General features: G+C 47.4%; 1 protein-coding gene across 1 annotated transcript in view; it reads right to left on the bottom strand.

The window, feature by feature from the left end:
• Window positions 1–22,884, bottom strand: part of MYH9 (myosin heavy chain 9) — an 889,869-nt gene that overhangs the window by 186,806 nt on the left and 680,179 nt on the right. The window contains 2 exon segments of the mRNA XM_063940322.1: window positions 7,540–7,752; window positions 8,823–9,071. Of these exon segments, the coding sequence (XP_063796392.1) occupies window positions 7,540–7,752; window positions 8,823–9,071 (462 nt within the window).

Genomic DNA, 22,884 nt, shown 5'->3' on the forward strand with positions numbered 1-22,884 from the left:
TAAGGACCCGGGGTGCCTTGGACAATCCAACGGCATCGTCTTGAAACTGATAGTGACAGTTCTGTACCACGAACCTGAGGTACCCTTGGTGAGAAAAGGCAAATTTTGGGACATGGAGGTAAGCATCCCTGATGTCCCGGGACACCATATAGTCCCCTTGTTCTTTGCTATCACTGCTCTGAGTGACTCCATCTGGATTTGAACCCTTGTAAGTGTTCAAATTTTTCAGATTTAGAATAGGTCTCACCTAGCCTTCAGTACCACCATATAGTGTGGAGTAATACCCCTTTCCTTGTTGTCGGAGGGGTAAATTTATTATCACCTGCTGAGAATACAGCTTGTGAATTGTTTTCAATACTGCCTCCCTGTCGGAGGGAGACATTGGTACAGCAGACTACAGGAACCTGCGAGGGGGGAAACCTCTCGACATTCCAATCTGTACCCCTTGGATACTACTTGTAGGATCCAGGGGTCCTGTACGGTCCCAGCGTCATGCTGAGAACTTGGTAGAAGCGGTGGAGGGCTTCTGTTCCTGGGAATGGGCTGCCTGCTGCAGTCTTCTTCCCTTTCCTCTATCCCTGGGCAGATATGACTCTTATAGGGACGAAAGGACTGAGGCTGAAAAGACGGTGTCTTTTTCTGCAGAGATGTGACTTAGGGTAAAAAACGGTGGATTTTCCAGCAGTTGCCCTGGCCACCAGGTCCCATGGACCGACCCCAAATAACTCCTCCCCTTTATACGGCAATACATCTTTGTGCCGTTTGGAATCTGCATCACCTGACCACTGTCGTGTCCATAAACATCTTCTTGCAGATATGGACATCGCATTTACTCTTGATGCCAGAGTGCAAATATCCCTCTGCGCATCTCGCATATATAGAAATGCATCCTTTAAATGCTCTATAGTCAATAAAATACTGTCCCTGTCAAAGGTATCAATATTTTTAGTCAGGGAATCCGACCAAGCCACCTCAGCTCTGCACATCCAGGCTGAGGCGATCGCTGGTCGCAGTATAACACCAGCATGTGTGTGTATACTTTTTAGGATATTTTTCAGCCTCCTATCAGCTGGCTCCTTAAGTACGGCCCTATCCGTAGATGGTACCGCCACTTGTTCTGATAAGCGTGTGAGCGCCTTATCCACCCTGAGGGGTGTTTCCCACCGCGCCTTAACTTCTGGCGGGAAAGGGTATACCGCCAATAATTTTCTATCGGGGGAAACCCACGCATCATCACACACTTCATTTAATTTATCTGATTCAGGAAAAACTACAGGTAGTTTTTTCACCTCACACATAATACCCTTTTTTGTGGTACTTGGAGTATCAGAAATATGTAACACCTCCTTCATTGCCCTTAACGTGTGGCCCTAAAAGAAAATACGTTTGTTTCTTCACCGTCGACACTGAAATCAGTGTCCGTGTCTGGGTCTGTGTCGACCGACTGAGGTAAATGGGCATTTTACAGCCCCTGACGGTGTTTGAGACGCCTGGACAGATACTAATTTGTTCGCCGGCCCTCTCATGTCGTCAACCGGCTTGCAGCGTGTTGACATTGTCACGTAATTTCCATAAATAAGCCATCCATTCCGGTGTCGACTCCCTAGAGAGTGACATCACCATTACAGGCAATTTGCTCCGCCTCCTCACCAATATTTTCCTCATACATGTCGACACACACGTACCGACATACAGCACACACATAGGGAATGCTCTGATAGAGGACAGGACCCACTAGCCCTTTGGGGAGACAGAGGGAGAGTTTGCCAGCACACACCAAAACGCTATAATTATCCAGGGACAACCTTTATATAAGTGTTCCTCCCTTATAGCATTTTAATATATATACATATCGCCAAATCAGTGCCCCCCCTCTCTGTTTTAACCCTGTTTCTGTAGTGCAGTGCAGGGGAGAGCATGGGAGCCTTCCCACCAGCCTTTCTGTGAGGGAAAATGGCGCTGTGTGCTGAGGAGAATAGGCCCCGCCCCCTTTTCGGCGGGCTTCTTCTCCGGAGTTTTAGATATCTGGCAGGGGTTAAATACATCCATATAGCCTCAAGGGCTATATGTGATGTATTTTTCGCCATACAGGTATTATACATTGCTGCCCAGGGCGCCCCCCCCCCAGCGCCCTGCACCCTCCGTGACCGCTGTGTGAAGTGTGCTGACAACAATGGCGCACAGCTGCAGTGCTGTGCGCTACCTGATGAAGACTGAGAGTCTTCTGCCGCCTGGTTCCGGACCTCTTCATCTTCAGCGTCTGCAAGGGGGGTCGGCGGCGCGGCTCCGGGACGAACCCCAGGGCGAGCCCTGTGTTCCGACTCCCTCTGGAGCTATGTCCAGTAGCCTAAGAATCCAATCCATCCTGCACGCAGGTGAGTTGAAAATCTCTCCCCTAAGTCCCTCGATGCAGTGAGCCTGTTGCCAGCAGGACTCACTGAAAATAAAGAACCTAAAAACTTTTTCTAAGTAACTCTTTAAGAGAGCCACCTAGATTGCACCCTTCTCGGCCGGGCACAAAAACCTAACTGAGGCTTGGAGGAGGGTCATAGGGGGAGGAGCCAGTACACACCATGTGATCCTAAAAGCTTGCTTTTGTGCCCTGTCTCCTGCGGAGCCGCTATTCCCCATGGTCCTGACGGAGTCCCCAGCATCCACTAGGACGTTAGAGAAAGACTGGAATAATAACCCTGACCTTGTTGGTGAACAGGGACCGGAATCAAACACAGCTGAATCTAGCAGAGACTCAATTGCGATTTGCAGAACCGCCTTCTTGTCTACTGACACAGGCAGTCCTGTCTTGAAAAACCGCACTGGTGGGAGACAGTCAAACTCTATTGTGTAACCTTTTAACACTAAATTGCGGATCCACCCAACTGTGGATGTCTGGAACCACGCCAAATGGAACGTCTGAAGGCATGCCCCCACAACTGAAGATCCGAGATGGGCTGGGAGCCCGTCATGCCACTGGTTTGTCGATGACCTTCGCGTCCTAACAACGGGTGGTGGTTTGTTGAAAACCACGTCCTCTACCACGTTTACCAGGTGTGGTTGTTCCTCTACCACGGCCTCAAAAGGGCTGAGGTTTAAAGGATTTGAACGCTGGTCCAGAGAATTTCCATCTAGGTACCGTTGGAGGCAGAGGTAAGAAAACAGACTGCCCCCCTGTGTCCTCAGAAATCCATTTGTCCAATTCAGGACCAAACAACTTCTCGCCAGCGTAAGGGAACGCTTCTATTCATCTCTTGACCTCTGCCTCCGCCTGCCAAGAACGCAGCCAGAATGCCCGTTGTGCATTAACTAGTGACACTGAAAGGCTAGAACTGACCTGACAGACGTCCGTAGAAGCTGTACAAAGATACTCAGCAGCTTCACAGATGTGATCAGCGAGAAGTATAAGATGGTTGTCTTGTAGGGCGGACCCGAGTTGTGTTATCCATACAATCAGCGCCTTAGTTACCCAAACTCCAACCAAACCAAGTCTAAGCAGCACCCCTGCTGCTGTATACATCGACTTAGCATAGCTTCTAGTTTACGCACTGACGGGTCTTGAAACGTAGTAGCAGTTGGTACTGGAATGGTTAATTTTTTTTAGAAAGTTTTGACACCGACGAATCCACCATTGGAGGATTCTCCCATTTAGATGTCACAGACTCTGGAAACAGGTAACGGACTTAAACCGGCGAGGTATAGAAAACAGTTTATCCGGATTCTGCCATGCCTCTATTAACTGCTTATTAAGAGATTCTGAAAAAAGAAAACACACTGGAGATCTGTCGCTTAGCAAAAACCACCTCATCATTTGTAAGAGGTTCTTCAGTCTCTGGAATATTCAGAGACTGACTTACCGCCCTGATGAGATTATCAATATCCTCTATCTGACTGCTGGTCCAATTCGCCTTCCTCGTGCTCATCTTACGCAGTGAGGTCTGGCACAGAATCGTCAGAAAACAACATAGCCGAAAGTGGTAAATTATAAGACAAATTAAAACTATATTTTTTACCCGAACTGGACTTGGACCTTTCTGGTATCTCTGGCGGTTTCACCCGAGACTCTGATCTTGCCACTTCCAGCTCGTGACGAGCGGCGGCCAATTCTGATTGCAACCCAGCCATTACATCCGCTAGTATTGCCCATTGAGGGTCAGGTGATGAAATCGGAGCAGAAATCGTATTTGTAGCTGTATTCACAAAACATACTGTGCATGTGTTAGAACCATCCGGTAACGCACTCTTACAGACATTGCAGTTAAACTGCTCTTTTGTTTTTGCTGGTGCCTTACTCATTATGTAACCAGACAAAGACAGACAACTCGCACGACTTAGTAAAATTGTTATTAAGGAGTATAAGCAGCTGAAGTGCAGTGCACGTGGCCAGACTATAAGAAACCTGATCCAAAATTCCCACTAACACCCCTGCGCCATCCGGTGGAGTAGTGTTGTAGGACAGGAACGTTCTGGAAGAAGAAACAGGAAACATGGTTAAAATGGCCCCCATGCCATGCTTACAGACATAGTAACATTTCAGGTTACAAATACGTGGCCTGGGCACATTTATAACCCGTAACTAACCCCCTGTTAATATAGGCTTAACAGCCTATGCAATCTTCCCTGTTAAACCCATGCAGTCTTGCCTATATTGCTGCTGCTATGGCCATTCACTCCCCCCCTGCAGCTGCGCTGCCTGATATGAAAACAGACCTCTGTTGAAGCGGCAGACTCTTTCCCCCCCCCCCCCCCCTCCCTGCTCCCCCCCTTGAGCTCCATTTATTTCAGTGGACGGGAGTCGGGAGCGGGTGCAGGGAGCGGTCTTGAGCGAGCGGCTCTGAGTGGCGGCCGGCGGCACTGAGCGGCTGGTGCGGGCGGCGCATAGAATCGGTGACCAGCGCGTTCCCCACACACAGCGGGGCGGCAGCGTGAGCTGACCGCCCTGTCCCACCAGCATACCTTAGTTCCTGTTAGTGTGCGGCTATGACGTGGCTTCTGCTGTAAGCTCCGTCCAGCCTTTCCTGCAGCTCAGAGACTGAGCTGCTTGTGGCTATGAAGGTGCTCCTTTTCTGAGCGCTGACCAGCCAGTAGCTGCTTCTTGCAGTGTGCACTATCCCGGACCCGAGCTTCTTGTCTAAGCTGGGAAGGGATGTGCTCAATAAGTAGTAAAAATACTAAAAAATACTTAAAAAAAAAATAGAAGTATGTGTGTATCCTTGAGAGGCACCGAAAAAACACAGGTATTATGGGAGTATGGAGAGGAGGAGAGTTACTAAATTTAAATATTCAGTGCCTGTCCTGCTAAAGCCCGTCCATATCCCAAGAGTACTCCAGTGACCCCTAGTGGATGAAAAAGAAATGCCTGAGGGTCTTGGGAGCAAGCTCCATATTTTGGTAGTCTCCTGTTGAGGCCGGAGGTAATCAGATCTACGTCTGTTTGTTCCCACTTGGAAACTATCTCCCTGAACACCATCTGGTGTAGTTCCCATTCTCCTGGGTGTACTGTATGGCGGCTCAAAGAGTATGCCTCCCAGTTATCCACTAGTGGAATAAAAACTGCAGAGATCGCAGGAAACCATTTCTCTGCCCAATGAAGAATGTGAGATACTTACTTCATTGCGTGCCAGCTGCGATTGCCAGACTACTTGTAAATGTAAGCAACTGTTGTGGCATTTTCAGATCGGATGCGCACAGGTTGGCCTTTTAACCGAGACTGGGCCGGGATCAGCTCCAGGATATTGTTAGGAAGCAAGACTTCCTGTCTGGATCAGAAACCCTGAAGGTTTCTACCCCGTACCACAGCCTGTTAGGCTGGCATCTATTGTACCCACAATCCAGTCCATTACCAGCAGGCTGCAACCCTTGTTCAGATTTCTCTACCCCAGACACAAAATGAAGGGACTGACATACTTGGGAGAGATAACCTGAACATCTGTCTTTTCAGATGAGGGTCTGACTTTTCCCAGTGATGTAATAACCTATTTTGCAAAGGACGAGCATGAAATCTGGTGAAAAGTACGGCTTCCACATGGAACATAGATTTGAATCCTACTGGAAGCATGAAAAGGATCATAATGTAGGATCTTTCGCTTTAGTAGTATTACCAGAGGACACAACTTCTCTGTGTGGCAGGACCGATACATTTCTCTGGACCAAAGAGGACAACGTTCTAAAAAGGCTCAAATTTTTTGGTTTGGCTTTGTTGAGCCCAGGCGTAGGGATAGATATTTGAAAGGATTTGTCATTGATAACTTGAAGGTCTTGGGCCAGAAGATTAAAACAGAGCTACTGCATTAGCGGAGGTACACAGGATATCTTTGCTTCCTCAATTTTCAAGGAAGTGCAGAAGATAAATCTCTGCAATGGGTTAGGCCAACTCAGGCAGGGCGAAGCATCTTTATTGTTTGACCAAGATAATGGCAAAACTTTGAAGATTTAGAGCCTCTACTCTTATCCACAAGGTCTTTAGACACCCATCCGTGTTTCTTAAAACAGCTCCTGCATCCACTTCTGTTGTGTGGTCAGGGTGTTGTACTACCAAAATTCATCACCTCAACAGTTTAAGCTCTTACAATGCTTAACTTGTTTAGGGTCCCCTTTATGATATACACATTTAAAGTATCTTGTAGGAAAATATAAACTTAAGTGCATTTATTTTATTTACATGTGGTTTGTAAACCTTTTATAACGTATTTATGAGTAGTTCTGAAGAAGTCCAATTTAAACACAGTATTCAGGTTTTAAAGCACACAGGTCTAAAACGGCACAACTTACTCCATTATAAAATGAATGCATTTTTATGGGATACGGTCATTAGGTCGACAGCACTTAGGTCGACAGTCATTAGGTTGACCACTATTGGTCGCCATGCATTAGGTCGACATGGAAAAAGGTTGACATAAGTCTCACTTTTTAATTTTACCTTTTTCATACTTTATGGTCCACGTGGACTACGACTGGGAATGGTAACCTATGCTGAGCGAAGCAAGGCACCTTGCCTGAAGCATGGCGAGCGAAGCGAGGGGACACAGTGCACTAATTGAGGTTCCCCGTCACTTTACGAAGAAAACACCACCAAAAAAGTAACCCCCACCCAGCATGTCGACCTTTTTCCACGTCGACCTAGTGACCCTGTCGGCCAATAGTGGTCGACCTAAGTGTGGTCGACCTAAAGATCCATACCGATTTTTACAAGGTCATTCTATTAAGTTTCAAGATACTGAAACCACTACTTAGCTCCAGGTCCTTCTCTACACCCCAATGTTTCCCTGTGGAAACCCTATGTACCCTGCTGCAGAAAAAGACCAATAAAGACTGTCCATTCTACTTACTGGTTATGAAACTAGACAGACCTAGGTGTATTAACTGCACCCTTCACCCCACAGTTCATCAACTAGGAGTTTGTTTCAAGCAATTCACAACATTATATTGTGAGCATTTCTCCAGAAATCCAGCTGAGCTGTTTGACTATCCTGGTAGTCTACAGATTAATCTTTCCCTGCAAATCAGAGACTTGTATATAAAAACCTTATTCAACAGGCCATTACTTACACTCTTTCCAACATCATCCTTAGAGCTGACCAAGTCCTCCATTTCAACACGCAGTTGCTTGTTTAGTCTTTCCAATTCAGCCTTAGCCTCCACAGCCTCCTCCAAGAAACGGGCCAAGGACAGAGCTTTAGTTTCTTTCTCACGAGCCTCTGCTTCTGCGCGATCCCGCTCTTCTGCATATTTAGCAGAAATAGTTTTCTCTTCACCAAGCAACTAAAATGAAACAATAAGAAACAAGAGTCAACAATGTCATTAACTGAGGTCAGATATTGGAAAGCAATACAGGTTGAGTATCCCATATCCAAATATTCCGAAATACGGAATATTCCGAAATCCGGACTTTTTTTTAGTGAGAGTGAGATAGTGAAATCTTCGTTTTCTGATGGCTCAATGTACACAAACTTTGTTTAATACACAAAGTTATAAAAAATATTGTATTAAATTACCTTCAGGCTGTGTGTATAAGGTGTATATAAAACATAAATTAATTGTGTGAATGTACACACACTTTGTTTAATGCACAAAGTTATTGAAAATATTGGCTAAAATTACCTTCAGGCTGTGTATATAAGGTGTGCATGTAACATAAATGCATTCTGTGCTTAGATTTAGGTCCCATCACCATGATATCTCATTATGGGATGCAATTATTCCAAAATACGTAAAAATCCGATATCCAAAATACCTCTGGTCCCAAGCATTTTGGATAAGGGATACTCAACCTGTAGTAAGGAATTTACACATACATTTAATAATACTCATGCAAAAATTCCTAGCTTTGGTTGCATTTTTAAAAGGGGTGTCAAAATTGGTATACCAGAATGTTATCAGGGATTCTAAGGACATCACTAAGACAAGCTAAACAAATGCACAGAAAAATGTACTACGTGTAAAAGCCAGTTAAGTAATGCATAGACCAGTGGTCCTCACACTGTGCCGTGGCACCCTGGTGTGCCTTGGAGCACTTGCAGGGGTGCCCTGGGTTGGTGGTCCAGGACCAATTCAAATTATTTATGGTCAACGTAATAGGTAAAAAACCAGTGCTAGCGGCTGTCAATAATAAAATATGTGGACAAACAGAAGCAAAATCTTGTCCCTCACCACTCGACTGAACCCAACGATGACTACATTTCTCAATAATAAACCTTTGGCCTAGGGGTGCCGTGAAAGAAATTCTGATGGTCTAGGGTGAAGTGATTTTAAAAAGTTTGGGAACCACTGGCAGAGACAATATTTATTACAAACCAGGCTCTTTAAAAAAGTAGAAATTAGATGAAAGCTACCTGATCAAATTTCTTTTGCTTCTTCTCCAGGTTGGACACAATCTGACGCTGGTGATCAAGATCCACACCAAGATCATCAAGCTCCTGCTGAAGTCTTGTTTTTGTCTTCTCAAGCTTGTCATATGCAGCTGCCTTCTCCTCATATTGTTGATGTGAAGCTTCCAGGTCTTTCTGCAACTTTTTCTTAAGCTCTTCAATAGATTCCAGTGAACCAGTACTCTCCTCCATCCGCTTTTTCATATCTGCTGTCTAATAAGACAAGAAACTTGAATGTATGCATAGAATCATTTCACATGCGAGCAGTGCAAAGTTTAACAAAAACTGCACATTTGGTGATAATAGCCAAATAACCAGAAAGTCACAAGTGTGAACATTAGAGGCAACTAAACATCTAAAAATACAAATTTTTGCAATAACACATTATATAGGAGGCTGACAAAAAGATATCTACCCCTGCAACTGGAAGAAAACTGCAATCAGCAACACTAAGGTTTTTCGTATAAATATAATCTGGGCCAGTGAAAAGCAGTGGGTGTGGTCTATTTAGATTTTGCAAAAGCCTTCGATACAGTGCCTCACAGGAGACTGATCATCAAATTAAGGGAGCTTGGCCTAGGAAGTACTATTTGTACATGGATAAGTAATTGGCTGGATAACAGGGTACAACGAAGAGTGGTCAATGGGATGTTCTCCAGCTGGGCACCGGTAGTCAGCAGAATACAACAAGGGTCCGTACTCGGCCCGCTACTGTTCAGTATATTTATTAATGACCTGGGAATGGGCCCGGAAAGCAGTGTCAATCTTTGCAGATGATACTCAACTGTGTAAGGTAATTAATTCAGAACTCGATGTGGAGTCTCTACAAAATGACTTTAAACTTGAATCCTGGGCGTCTAAATTGAGAATGAGGCTCAATATAGAAAAATGCAAAGTTATGCATTTTGGGATAAAAAAACAAAAACAAACTTGCATCATACACATTAAATGGGTAAAAATAAGATTTTACTCACCGGTAAATCTATTTCTCGTAGTCCGTAGTGGATGCTGGGGACTCCGTAAGGACCATGGGGAATAGACTGGCTCCGCAGGAGACTGGGCACTAAGAAAGATTTAGTACTACTGGTGTGCACTGGCTCCTCCCTCTATGCCCCTCCTCCAGACCTCAGTTAAGGAAACTCTGCCCGGAAGAGCTGACATTACAAGGAAAGGATTTTGGAATCCAGGGTAAGACTCATACCAGCCACACCAATCACACCGTATAACTTGTGATAACATACCCAGTCAACAGTATGAACAACAGAGCATCAGACACACCTGATGCAACCATAACATAACCCTTATGTAAGCAATAACTATATACAAGTATTGCAAAAGTAGTCCGCACGTGGGATGGGCGCCCAGCATCCACTACGGACTGCGAGAAATAGATTTACCGGTAAGTAAAATCTTATTTTATCTAACGTCCTAGTGGATGCTAGGGACTCCATAAGGACCATGGGGATTATACCAAAGCTCCCAAACGGGCGGGAGAGTGCGGATGACTCTGCAGCACCGATTGAGCAAACAAGAGGTCCTCCTCAGCCAGGGTATCAAACTTGTAGAACTTTGCAATCTGAATCTGACCAAGTAGCCGCTCGGCAAAGTTGTAATGCCGAGACCCCTCGGGCAGCCGCCCAAGAAGAGCCCACCTTCCTAGTGGAATGTGCCTTAACTGATTTTGGCAGCGGCAATCCAGCCGTAGAATGAGCCTGTTGAATCGTGTTACAGATCCAGCGAGCAATAGTTTGCTTTGAAGCAGGAGCACCAAGCTTGTTGGATGCATACAGGATAAACAACGACTCTGTTTTCCTGACCCTAGCCGTTCTGGCTACATAAACCTTCAAAGCCCTGACTACATCTAGTAACTTGGAACCCTCCAAGTCACGAGTAGCCGCAGGCACAACAATAGGTTGGTTCACATGAAAAGATGACACCACCTTTGGCAGAAATTGCTGACGAGCCCGTAATTCTGCCCTGTCCATATGGAAAACCAGATAGGAGCTTTTACATGACAGAGCCACCAATTTTTGACCACTTTCCACGTGAGATATTTTAATTCCACGGTCTTAAGCGGCTCAAACCAGTGAGATTTCAGGAAACTCAACACCACGTTAAGATCCCAAGGTGCCACTGGTGGCACAAAAAAGGGGCTGAATATGCAGCACTCCCTTTACAAACGTCTGAACTTCAGGTAGAGAAGCTAGTTTTTGTATGAAGAAAATGGATCGGGCCGAAATCTGGACCTTAATGGACCCCAATTCTAGGCCCAAAGTCACTCCCGACTGTAGGAAGTGTAGGAAACGGCCCAGCTGGACTTCCTCTGTAGAGGCATTCCTGGCCTCTCACCCAGCAACATATTTTCGCCGTATACGGTGATAATGTTTAGCCGTCACGTCCTTCCTAGCCCTCATCAGTGTAGGAATAACCTCATCCGGAATCCCTCTTTTCTACTAGGATCCGGCGTCCAACCGCCATGCCATCAAACGCAGCTGCGGTAAGTCTTGGAACATACAAGGTCCCTGCTGCAACAGATCCTGCCCTAGAGGCGGAGGCCATGGGTCCTCTGTGAGCATTTCTTGCAGCTCTGGATACCAAGTCCTTCTTAGCCAATCCGGAACAATGAGTATTGTTCTCACTCCTCTTTCCCTTATGATTCTCAGCACCTTGGGTAAGAGAGGAAAAGGAGGAAACACATAAACCGACTGGAACATCCACGGTGTCACCAGTGCGTCTACAGCTATCGCCTGAGAGTCTCTTGACCTGGCGCAATACCTCTGTAGCTTTTTGTTGAGGCGGGATGCCATCATGTCCACCTGTGGCAGTTCCCACCGACCTACAAGCTGCGCGAAGACTTCTTGATGAAGTCCCCACTCTCCCGGGTGGAGGTCGTGCCTGCTGAGAAAGTCTGCTTCCCAGTTGTCCACTCCCGGAATGAACACTGCTGACTGCGCTTACGTGATTCTCCGCCCAGCGTAGAAATCTGGTGGCTTCTACCATCGCCACCCTGCTCCTTGTGCCGCCTAGGCGGTTTACATGAGCCACTGCGGTGATATTGTCTGACTGAATCAGAACCGGTTGGTCGCGAAGCAGGGTCTCCGCTTGACTTAGGGCGTTGTATATGGCCCTTAGTTCCAGGATATTGATGTGAAGGCAAGTTTCCTGCCTTGACCACAGCCCTTGAAAATTCCTTCCCTGTGTGACTGCCCCCCACCCTCGGAGGCTTGCATCCGTGGTCACCAGGACCCAGTCCTGAATGCCGAATCTGCGACCTTCGATAAGGTGAGCACTCTGCAGCCACCACAGGAGAGACACCCTGGCTCTGGGGGATAGGGTGATTAACCGATGCATCTGAAGATGTGATCCGGACCACTTGTCCAGTAAGTCCCATTGGAAGGTCTTCGTATGGAACCTGCCGAAGGGAATGGCCTCTTATGATGCCACCCTCCTTCCCAGGACCCGAGTGCAGTGATGCACTGACACCTGTTTTGGTTTTAATAGATTCCTGACCAGTGTCACGAGCTCCTGAGCTCTCTCTATCGGGAGATAAACCCTTTTCTGGTCTGTGTCTAGGATCATGCCTAGGAGAGGCAGATGAGCTGTAAGAACCAACTGCGACTTTGGAATATATAGAATCCAGCCGTGTTGCCGTTACACTTCCAGAGAAAGTGATACGCTGTTCAGCAACTGCTCTCTTGATCTCGCTTTTATGAGGAGATCGTCCAAGTACGTGATAATAGTGACACCTTGCTTCCGCAGGAAAACCATCATTTCCGCCATTACTTGGTGAATATTCTCAAGGCCGTGGAGAGACCAAACTGCAACGTCTGAAATTGGTAATGACAATCCCGTACCGCAATTCTGAGGTACGCCTGATGAGGTGGATAAATGGGGACATGAAGGTATGCATCCTTTATGTCCAGAGTCACCATAAAATCTCCCCCTTTCAGGCTTGCAATAACCGCTCTTAGCGATTCCATCTTGAACTTGAACCTTTTCAGGTATATGTTCAGGGATTTTAAATTCAATATGGGTCCGACCGAACCGTCTGGTTTCGGGACTACAACATGGTCGAATAATAACCCCCTCCTTGTTGAAGGAGGGGAACCTTGACCACCACATGTTGAAGATACAATTTGTGAATTGCAGTTAACACTGTTTCCCTCTCGTGGGGGGAAGCCGGCAGGGCCGTCGGTGAGGGGGCATCTTCTCAAAGTCCAGCTTATATCCCTGAGACACAATATCTATTGCCCAGGGATCTAACAGGGAGTGAACCCACTTGTGGCTGAACTTACGAAGGCATGCCCCCACCGGGCCTAGCTCCGCCTGTGGAGCCCCAGCGACATGCGGTGGATCTTTGTAGAGGCCGGGGAGGACTTCTGTTCCTGGGAACTAGCTGTGTTGTGCAGCTTCTTTCCTCTGCCCCCGCCTCTGGCAAGAAAGGACGCACCTCGGACTTTCTTGTTTATTTATTCGAAAGGCTGCATTTGATAATGTCGTGCTTTCCTAGGCTGTGCAGGAATATAAGGCAAAATATCAGAATTACCAGCTATAGCTGTGGAGACCATGTCCGAGAACCCTTCTCCACACAATCCTCAGCCTTCCATATGCCTCTTAAGTCGGCATCATCTGTCCATTGCACATTCTACAGGACACGTCAAGCAGAAATCGACATAGCTTTGACTCTAGGACCCAGTATACTCATGTCTCTTTGGGCATGTTTATATATATATATATATATATATATATATATATATATATATATATATATATATAGATATATAGAACATGGAAGCAGCCCGGCACTCCGTTGTCCCCAAAGGGGTATCGCTCCGGTGCCCTCCTAGGGGTGCGGCAACCCCAATATGTACAGCAAGGGAGAGACGGCGGCACTCAGAGACTTTCACTTTCAAAGGTAATAAAGCAAAGGGTGCATTTATTGGTCAACGTTTCGGGGGACAGACCCCCTTCTTCAGGACACTGACCCCCTTCTTGCAGTGTCCTGAAGAAGGGGGTCTGTCCCCCGAAACGTTGACCAATAAATGCACCCTTTGCTTTATTACCTTTGAAAGTGAAAGTCTGAGTGCCGCCGTCTCTCCCTTGCTGTGTATATATATATATATATATATATATATATATATATATATATATATATATATCTTGAGACAGCATCATATATATATATATATATATATATATATAATAAGATTTTACTTACCGATAAATCTATTTCTCGTAGTCCGTAGTGGATGCTGGGGACTCCGTCAGGACCATGGGGAATAGCGGCTCCGCAGGAGACAGGGCACAAAAGTAAAAGCTTTAGGATCAGGTGGTGTGCACTGGCTCCTCCCCCTATGACCCTCCTCCAAGCCTCAGTTAGGATACTGTGCCCGGACGAGCGTACACAATAAGGAAGGATTTTGAATCCCGGGTAAGACTCATACCAGCCACACCAATCACACTGTACAACCTGTGATCTGAACCCAGTTAACAGCATGATAACAGCGGAGCCTCTGAAAAGATGGCTCACAACAATAATAACCCGATTTTTGTACCAATAACTATGTACAAGTATTGCAGACAATCCGCACTTGGGATGGGCGCCCAGCATCCACTACGGACTACGAGAAATAGATTTATCGGTAAGTAAAATCTTATTTTCTCTAACGTCCTAGTGGATGCTGGGGACTCCGTCAGGACCATGGGGATTATACCAAAGCTCCCAAACGGGCGGGAGAGTGCGGATGACTCTGCAGCACCGAATGAGAGAACTCCAGGTCCTCTTTAGCCAGGGTATCAAATTTGTAGAATTTTACAAACGTGTTCTCCCCCCGACCACGTAGCTGCTCGGCAGAGTTGTAATGCCGAGACCCCTCGGGCAGCCGCCCAGGATGAGCCCACCTTCCTTGTGGAATGGGCATTTACATATTTTGGCTGTGGCAGGCCTGCCACAGAATGTGCAAGCTGAATTTGTACTACACATCCAACTAGCAATTGTCTGCTTAGAAGCAAGAGCACCCAGTTTGTTGGGTGCATACAGGATAACAGCAAGTCAGTTTTCCTGACTCCAGCCGTCCTGGAAACCAATATTTTCAGGGCCCTGACAACATCTAGCAACTTGGAGTCCTCCAAGTCCCTAGTAGCCGCAGGTACCACAATAAGCTGGTTCAGGTGAAATGCTGACACCACCTTAGGGAGAAACTGGGGACGAGTCCGCAGCTCTGCCCTGTCCGAAAGGACAATCAGATATGGGCTTTTGTGAGACAAAGCCGCCACATCTGACACTCGCCTGGCCGAGGCCAGGGCCAACATCATGGTCACTTTCCATGTGAGATATTTCAAATCCACAGATTTGAGCGGTTTAAACCAATGTGATTTGAGGAATCCCAGAACTACGTTGAGATCCCACAGTGCCACTGGAGGCACAAAAGGGGGTTGTATATGCAGTACTCCCTTGACAAACTTCTGGACTTCAGGAACTGAAGCCAATTCTTTCTGGAAGAAAATCGACAGGGCCGAAATTTGAACCTTAATGGACCCCAATCTGAGGCCCATAGACACTCCCGTTTGCAGGAAATGCAGGAATCGGCCGAGTTGAAATTTCTTCGTGGAGCCTTCCTGGCCTCACACCACGCAACATATTTTCGCCACATGTGGTGATAATGTTGTGCGGTCACGTCCTTCCTGGCTTTGACCAGGGTAGGAATGACCTCTTCCGGAATGCTTTTCCCCCTTAGGATCCGGCGTTCAACCGCCATGCCGTCAAACGCAGCCGCGGTAAGTCTTGGAACAGACATGGTACGTGCTGAAGCAAGTCCCCTCTTAGCGGCAGAGGTCATGAGTCCTCTGTGAGTATCTCTTGAAGTTCCGGGTACCAAGTCCTTCTTGGCCAATCCGGAGCCACGAGTATAGTTCTTACTCCTCTACGTCTTATAATTCTCAATACCTTGGGTATGAGAAGCAGAGGAGGGAACACATACACCGACTGGTACGCCCACGGTGTTACCAGAACGTCCACAGCTATTGCCTGAAAGTCTCTTGACCTGGCGCAATACCTGTCCAGTTTTTTGTTCAGGCGGGACGCCATCATGTACACCTTTGGTCTTTCCCAACGGTTCACAATCATGTGGAAAACTTCCCGATGAAGTCCCCACTCTCCCGGGTGGAGGTCGTGCCTGCTGAGGAAGTCTGCTTCCCAGTTGTCCACTCCCGGAATGAACACTGCTGACAGTGCTATCACATGATTTTCCGCCCAGCGAAGAATCCTTGAAGTTTTTGCCATTGCCCTCCTGCTTCTTGTGCCGCCCTGTCTGTTTACGTGGGCGACTGCCGTGATGTTGTCCCACTGGATCAATACCGGCTGACCTTGAAGCAGAGGTCTTGCTAAGCTTAGAGCATTATAAATTGCCCTTAGCTCCAGTATATTTATGTGGAGAAAAGTCTCCAGACTTAATCACACTCCCTGGAAATTTTTTCCCTGTGTGACTGCTCCCCAGCCTCTCAGGCTGGCCTCCGTGGTCACCAGCATCCAATCCTGAATGCCGAATCTGCGGCCCTCTAGAAGATGAGCACTCTGTAACCACCACAGGAGAGACACCCTTGTCCTTGGAGATAGGGTTATCCGCTGATGCATCTGAAGATGCGATCCGGACCATTTGTCCAGCAGATCCCACTGAAAAATTCTTGCGTGGAATCTGCCGAATGGAATCGCTTCGTAATAAGCCACCATTTTTCCCAGGACTCTTGTGCAATGATGCACTGACACTTTTCCTGGTTTTAGGAGGTTCCTGACTAGCTCGGATAACTCCCTGGCTTTCTCCTCCGGGAGAAACACCTTTTTCTGGACTGTGTCCAGAATCATCCCTAGGAAAAGCAGACGTGTCGTCGGAAACAACTGCGGTTTTGGAATATTTAGAATCCACCCGTGCTGTCGTAGAACTACTTGAGATAGTGCTACTCCGACCTCCAACTGTTCTCTGGACCTTGCTCTTATCAGGAGGTCGTCCATTTTCTTCGAAGAAGAATCATCATTTCGGGCATTACCTTGGTAAAGACCCGGAGTGCCGTGGACAATCCAAACGGCAGCGTCTGAAACTGATAGTGACAGTTCTGTACCACGAACCTGAGATACCCTTGGTGAGAAGGGCAAATTGGGACATGGAGGTAAGCATCCCTGATGTCCCGGGACACCATATAGTCCCCTTCTTCCTGGTTCGCTATCACTGCTCTGAGTGACTCCATCTTGATTTGAACCTTTGTAAGTGTTCAAATATTTCAGATTTAGAATAGGTCTCACCGAGCCTTCTGGTTTCAGTACCACAATATAGTGTGGAATAATACCCCTTTCCTTGTTGTAGGAGGGGTACTTTGATTATCACCTGCTGGGAATACAGCTTGTGAATTGTTTCCAATACTGCCTCCCTGTCGGAGGGAGACGTTGGTAAAGCAGACTTCAGGAACCTGCGAGGGGAAACGTCTCGACTTTCCAATCTGTACCCCTGGGATACTACTTGTAGGATCCAGGGGTCCTGTACGGCCCCAGCGTCATGCTGAGAACTTGGCAGAAGCGGTGGAAGGCTTCTGTTCCTGGGAATGGGCTGCCTGCTGCAGTCTTCTTCCCTTTCCTCTATCCCTGGGCAGATATGCTTATGGGGACGAAAGGACTGAGGCTGAAAAGACGGTGTCTTTTTCTGCATAGATGTGACTTAGGGTAAAAACGGTGGATTTCCCAGCAGTTGCCGTGGCCACCAGGTCCGATGGACCGACCCCCAAATAACTCCTCCTTTTTATACGGCAATACATCTTTGTGCCGTTTGGAATCTGCATCACCTGACCACTGTCGTGTCCATAAACATCTTTTGGCAGATATGGACATCGCACTTACTCTTGATGCCAGAGTGCAAATATCCCTCTGTGCATCTCGCATATATAGAAATGCATTCTTTAAATGCTCTATAGTAAATAAAATACTGTCCCTGTCAAGGGTATCAATATTTTCAGTCAGGGAATCCGACCAAGCCACCCCCGCGCTGTACATCCAGGCTGAGGCGATCGCTGGTCGCAGTATAACACCAGTATGTGTGTATATACTTTTTAGGATATTTTCCAGCCTCCTATCAGCTGGCTCCTTGAGGGCGGCCGTATCTGGAGACGGTACCGCCACTTGTTTTGATAAGCGTGTGAGCGCCTTATCCACCCTAAGGGGTGTTTCCCAACGCGCCCTAACTTCTGGCGGGAAAGGGTATACCGCCAATAATTTTCTATCGGGGGAACCCCGCGCCTCATCACACACTTCATTTAATTTATCTGATTCAGGAAAAACTATAGGTAGTTTTTCCACACCCCACATAATACCCTTTTTTGTGGTACTTGTAGTATCAGAAATATGTAACACCTCCTTCATTGCCCTTAACAAGTAACGTGTGGCCCTAAAGGAAAATACGTTTGTTTCTTCACCGTCGACACTTGAGTCAGTGTCCGTGTCGACCGACTGAGGTAAAATGGGCATTATAACGTCCCTGACGGTGTTTTAGACGCCTGGACAGATACTAATATGTTTGCCGGCCGTCTCATGTCGTCAACCGACTTGCAGCGTGTTGACATTATCACGTAATTCCTTAAATAAGCCATCTATTCCGGTGTCGACTCCCTAGAGAGTGACATCACCATTACAGGCAATTTGCTCCGCCTCCCAACATCGTCCTCATACATGTCGACACACACGTACCGACACACAGCACACACACAGGGAATGCTCTGATAGAGGACAGGACCTACTAGCCCTTTGGGGAGACAGAGGGAGAGTTTGCCAGCACACACCAAAAACGCTATAATTATACAGGGACAACCTTTATATAAGTGCTTTTCCCTTATAGCATTTTAATATATGTAGTCATATCGCCAAATCAGTGCCCCCCCTCTCTGTTTTAACCCTGTTTCTGTAGTGCAGTGCAGGGGAGAGCCTGGGAGCCTTCCCACCAGCGTTTCTGTGAGGGAAAATGGCGCTGTGTGCTGAGGAGAATAGGCCCCGCCCCCTTTTCGGCGGGCTTCTTCTCCCGTTTTTCTGAGACCTGGCAGGGGTTAAATACATCCATATAGCCCCCAGGGGCTATATGTGATGTATTTTTAGCCAGAATAAGGTACTATCACTGCTGCCCAGGGCGCCCCCCCCAGCACCCTGCACCCTCAGTGACCGCTGTTATGAAGTGTGCTGACAACAATAGCGCACAGCTGCAGTGCTGTGCGCTACCTTATGAAGACTGAAAAGTCTTCTGCCGCCGGTTTCTGGACCTCTTCACTTTTCGGCATCTGCAAGGGGGTCGGCGGCGCGGCTCCGGGACGAACCCCAGGGTGAGACCTGTGTTCCGACTCCCTCTGGAGCTAATGGTGTCCAGTAGCCTAAGAAGCCAATCCATCCTGCACGCAGGTGAGTTCACTTCTCTCCCCTAAGTCCCTCGATGCAGTGAGCCTGTTGCCAGCAGGACTCACTGAAAATAAAAAACCTAACAAAACTTTTACTCTAAGCAGCTCTTTAGGAGAGCCACCTAGATTGCACCCTTCTCGGCCGGGCACAAAAATCTAACTGAGGCTTGGAGGAGGGTCATAGGGGGAGGAGCCAGTGCACACCACCTGATCCTAAAGCTTTTACTTTTGTGCCCTGTCTCCTGCGGAGCCGCTATTCCCCATGGTCCTGACGGAGTCCCCAGCATCCACTAGGACGTTAGAGAAATATATGCATACTAGGGTCTCAATCTCTGCTGATAAGGTACCTGTCCCCGCTGCCACAGCGCTATAAACCCATGCCGACACAATCGCCGGTCTGAGTAGTGTACTAGAATGTGCACGCTATCTGCAGGATCCCTGAGAATAGCTAGTGCTACCTTCTGTGCAAACGTGACACCCTAGGGGAAGAAGATTCCCATCACATCCTGGCCCTAGTGGGGAAAGGATACTGCCTGAGAATTCTTTGTGGGAAGCTGCAGTCTCTTGTCTGGAGATTCCCGCTCTTTTTCCTCATGAGAGGAGGGAAATTTACCTCAGCTTTCTTCCCCTTAACATGTGTACCCTTGTGTCAGGGACAAATGAGTCATCAGTGATATGCAAATCATCTTTTATTACAATAATCATATATTGAATACCTTTCAGCCATTTTGGCTGTAACTTTGCATTATCGTAGTCGACACTGGAGTCAAACTCCGTGTCGATATCAGTGTTTATTATTTTGGATAGTGAGCATTGTGAGACTCTGAAGGTCTCTGTGACATAGGGACAGACATGGGTAGATTTCCTGTCTGTTCTCTAATCTTTTGTGCAATAAATTCACCTCAGCACTTACACATATCCAAACAGGTGTCGGATTTGTCGACGGAGACACCCTCTCACACACATATTTGCTCTCTCTCCTCCTTAGGGGAGCCTTTTACCTCAGGCATGTCGACACACACGTACCGACACACCACACACACAGGGGATGCTCTATTTGAAGACAGTTCCCCCACAAGGCCCTTTGGAGAGACAGAGAGAGAGTATGCCAGCACACACCCCAGCGCTATATGACCCAGGAATCACACAGTAACTTAGTGTTAACCCAGTAGCTGCTGTATATATTGTTTTTACGCCAAATTTATGTGCCCCCCCCCCTCTCTTTTTCACCCTCTCTATCATGCTTCTGCAGGGGAGAGCCTGGGGAGCTTCCTCTCAGCGGAGCTGTGGAGAGAAAATGGCGCTGGTGAGTGCTGAGGAAGAAGGCCCCGCCCCCTCAGCGGCGGGCTTCTCCCGCGATTTTGTGTAAAATTAATGGCGGGGGCTCATGCATATAACAGTGTCCAACTGTATATATGCGGCTTTTTGCCAGGAGGTAATCAATTGCTGCCCAGGGCGCCCCCCCCTGCGCCCTGCAGTGACCGGAGTGTGTGGGTTAGTGTGGGCGCAATGGCGCACAGCTGCAGTGCTGTGCGCTACCTCATATGAAGACAGGAGTCTTCTGCCGCCGATTTTGACGTCTTCTTGCTTCAACCCGCCGGCTTCTGACTTCTGGCTCTGCGAGGGGGACGGTGGCGCGGCTCCGGGAACGGACAACAAGGTCAGGTCCTGTGTTCGATCCCTCTGGAGCTAATGGTGTCCAGTAGCCTAAGAAGCGCAACCTAGCCGCAGTTAGTAGGTTTGCTTCTCTCCCCTCAGTCCCACGTAGCAGAGAGTCTGTTGTCAGCAGAAGCTCTCTGAAAATAAAAAACCTAACTAAAATACTTTATTAGCAAGCTCAGGAGAGCTCACTAAAATGCACCCAGCTCTGTCCGGGCACAGATTCTAACTGAGGTCTGGAGGAGGGGCATAGAGGGAGGAGCCAGTGCACACCAGTAGTACTAAATCTTTCTTAGAGTGCCCAGTCTCCTGCGGAGCCCGTCTATTCCCCATGGTCCTTACGGAGTCCCCAGCATCCACTAGGACGTTAGAGAAATACAGGGGTAACAGTAGTGGAAAAAGATTTGGGGGTGCTCATTGATAATAGGCTTAATAACAGTACACGTCGTCAAAATGCAGCAAAGGCGGCAAAGTAAGGTGCTTGCGTGCATAAAACAGGGTTGAGACAAGGGACGAGGATGTAATCCTGCCGCTGTACAAATCATTGGTACGTCCGCATCTGGAATATTGTGTTCAATTTTGGGTACCACATTAGTAAAAAAAAAAAAATAAAAAAATAAAATAAGAATTTACTTACCGATAATTCTATTTCTCGTAGTCCGTAGTGGATGCTGGGGACTCCGTAAGGACCATGGGGAATAGTGGCTCCGCAGGAGACTGGGCACAAAAGTAAAGCTTTAGAACTACCTGGTGTGCACTGGCTCCTCCCCCTATGACCCTCCTCCAAGCCTCAGTTAGGATACTGTGCCCGGACGAGCGTACACAATAAGGAAGGATTTTGAATCCCGGGTAAGACTCATACCAGCCACACCAATCACACCGTATAACTCGTGATCTAAACCCAGTTAACAGCATGATAACAGAGGAGCCTCTAGAAAAGATGGCTCACTACAGCAATAACCCGATTTTTTTGGTAACAATAACTATATACCAGTATTGCAGACAATCCGCACTTGGGATGGGCGCCCAGCATCCACTACGGACTACGAGAAATAGAATTATTTGGTAAGTAAATTCTTATTTTCTCTAACGTCTTAAGTGGATGCTGGGGACTCCGTAAGGACCATGGGGATTATACCAAAGCTCCCAAACGGGCGGGAGAGTGCGGATGACTCTGCAGCACCAAATGAGACAACTCCAGGTCCTCCTCAGCCAGGGTATCAATTTTGTAGAATTTTACAAACGTATTTGCTCCTGACCAAGTAGCTGCTCGGCAAAGTTGTAAAGCCGAGACCCCTCGGGCAGCCGCCCAAGATGAGCCCATCTTCCTTGTGGAGTGGGCATTTACAGATTTTTGGCTGTGGCAGGCCTGCCACAGAATGTGCAAGCTGAATTGTACTACAAATCCAACGAGCAATAGTCTGCTTAGAAGCAGGAGCACCCAGCCTGTTGGGTGCATACAGGATAAACAGCGAGTCAGATTTTCTGACTCCAGCCGTCCTGGAAACATATATTTTCAGGGCCCTGACAACGTCTAGCACTTGGAGTCCTCCAAGTCCCTAGTAGCCGCAGGCACCACAATAGATTGGTTCAGGTGAAACGCTGAAACCACCTTAGGGAGAAACTGAGGACGAGTCCTCAATTCCACCCTGTCCGAATGGAAAATCAGATAAGGGCTTTTACAGGATAAAGCCGCCAATTCTGACACGCGCCTGGCCCAGGCCAGGGCCAACAGCATGACCACTTTCCATGTGAGATATTTTAACTCCACAGATTCAAGTGGTTCAAACCAATGTGACTTTTGGAACCCAAAAATTACATTGAGATCCCAAGGTGCCACTGGAGGCACAAAAGGAGGCTGTATATGCAGTACCCCTTTTACAAACGTCTGAACTTCAGGGACTGAAGTTAGTTCTTTTTGGAATAAAATTGACAGGGCCGAAAT

This window comes from Pseudophryne corroboree, chromosome 9, assembly GCF_028390025.1.
Source record: "Pseudophryne corroboree isolate aPseCor3 chromosome 9, aPseCor3.hap2, whole genome shotgun sequence".
Classification (NCBI taxonomy): Eukaryota; Metazoa; Chordata; class Amphibia; order Anura; family Myobatrachidae; genus Pseudophryne; species Pseudophryne corroboree.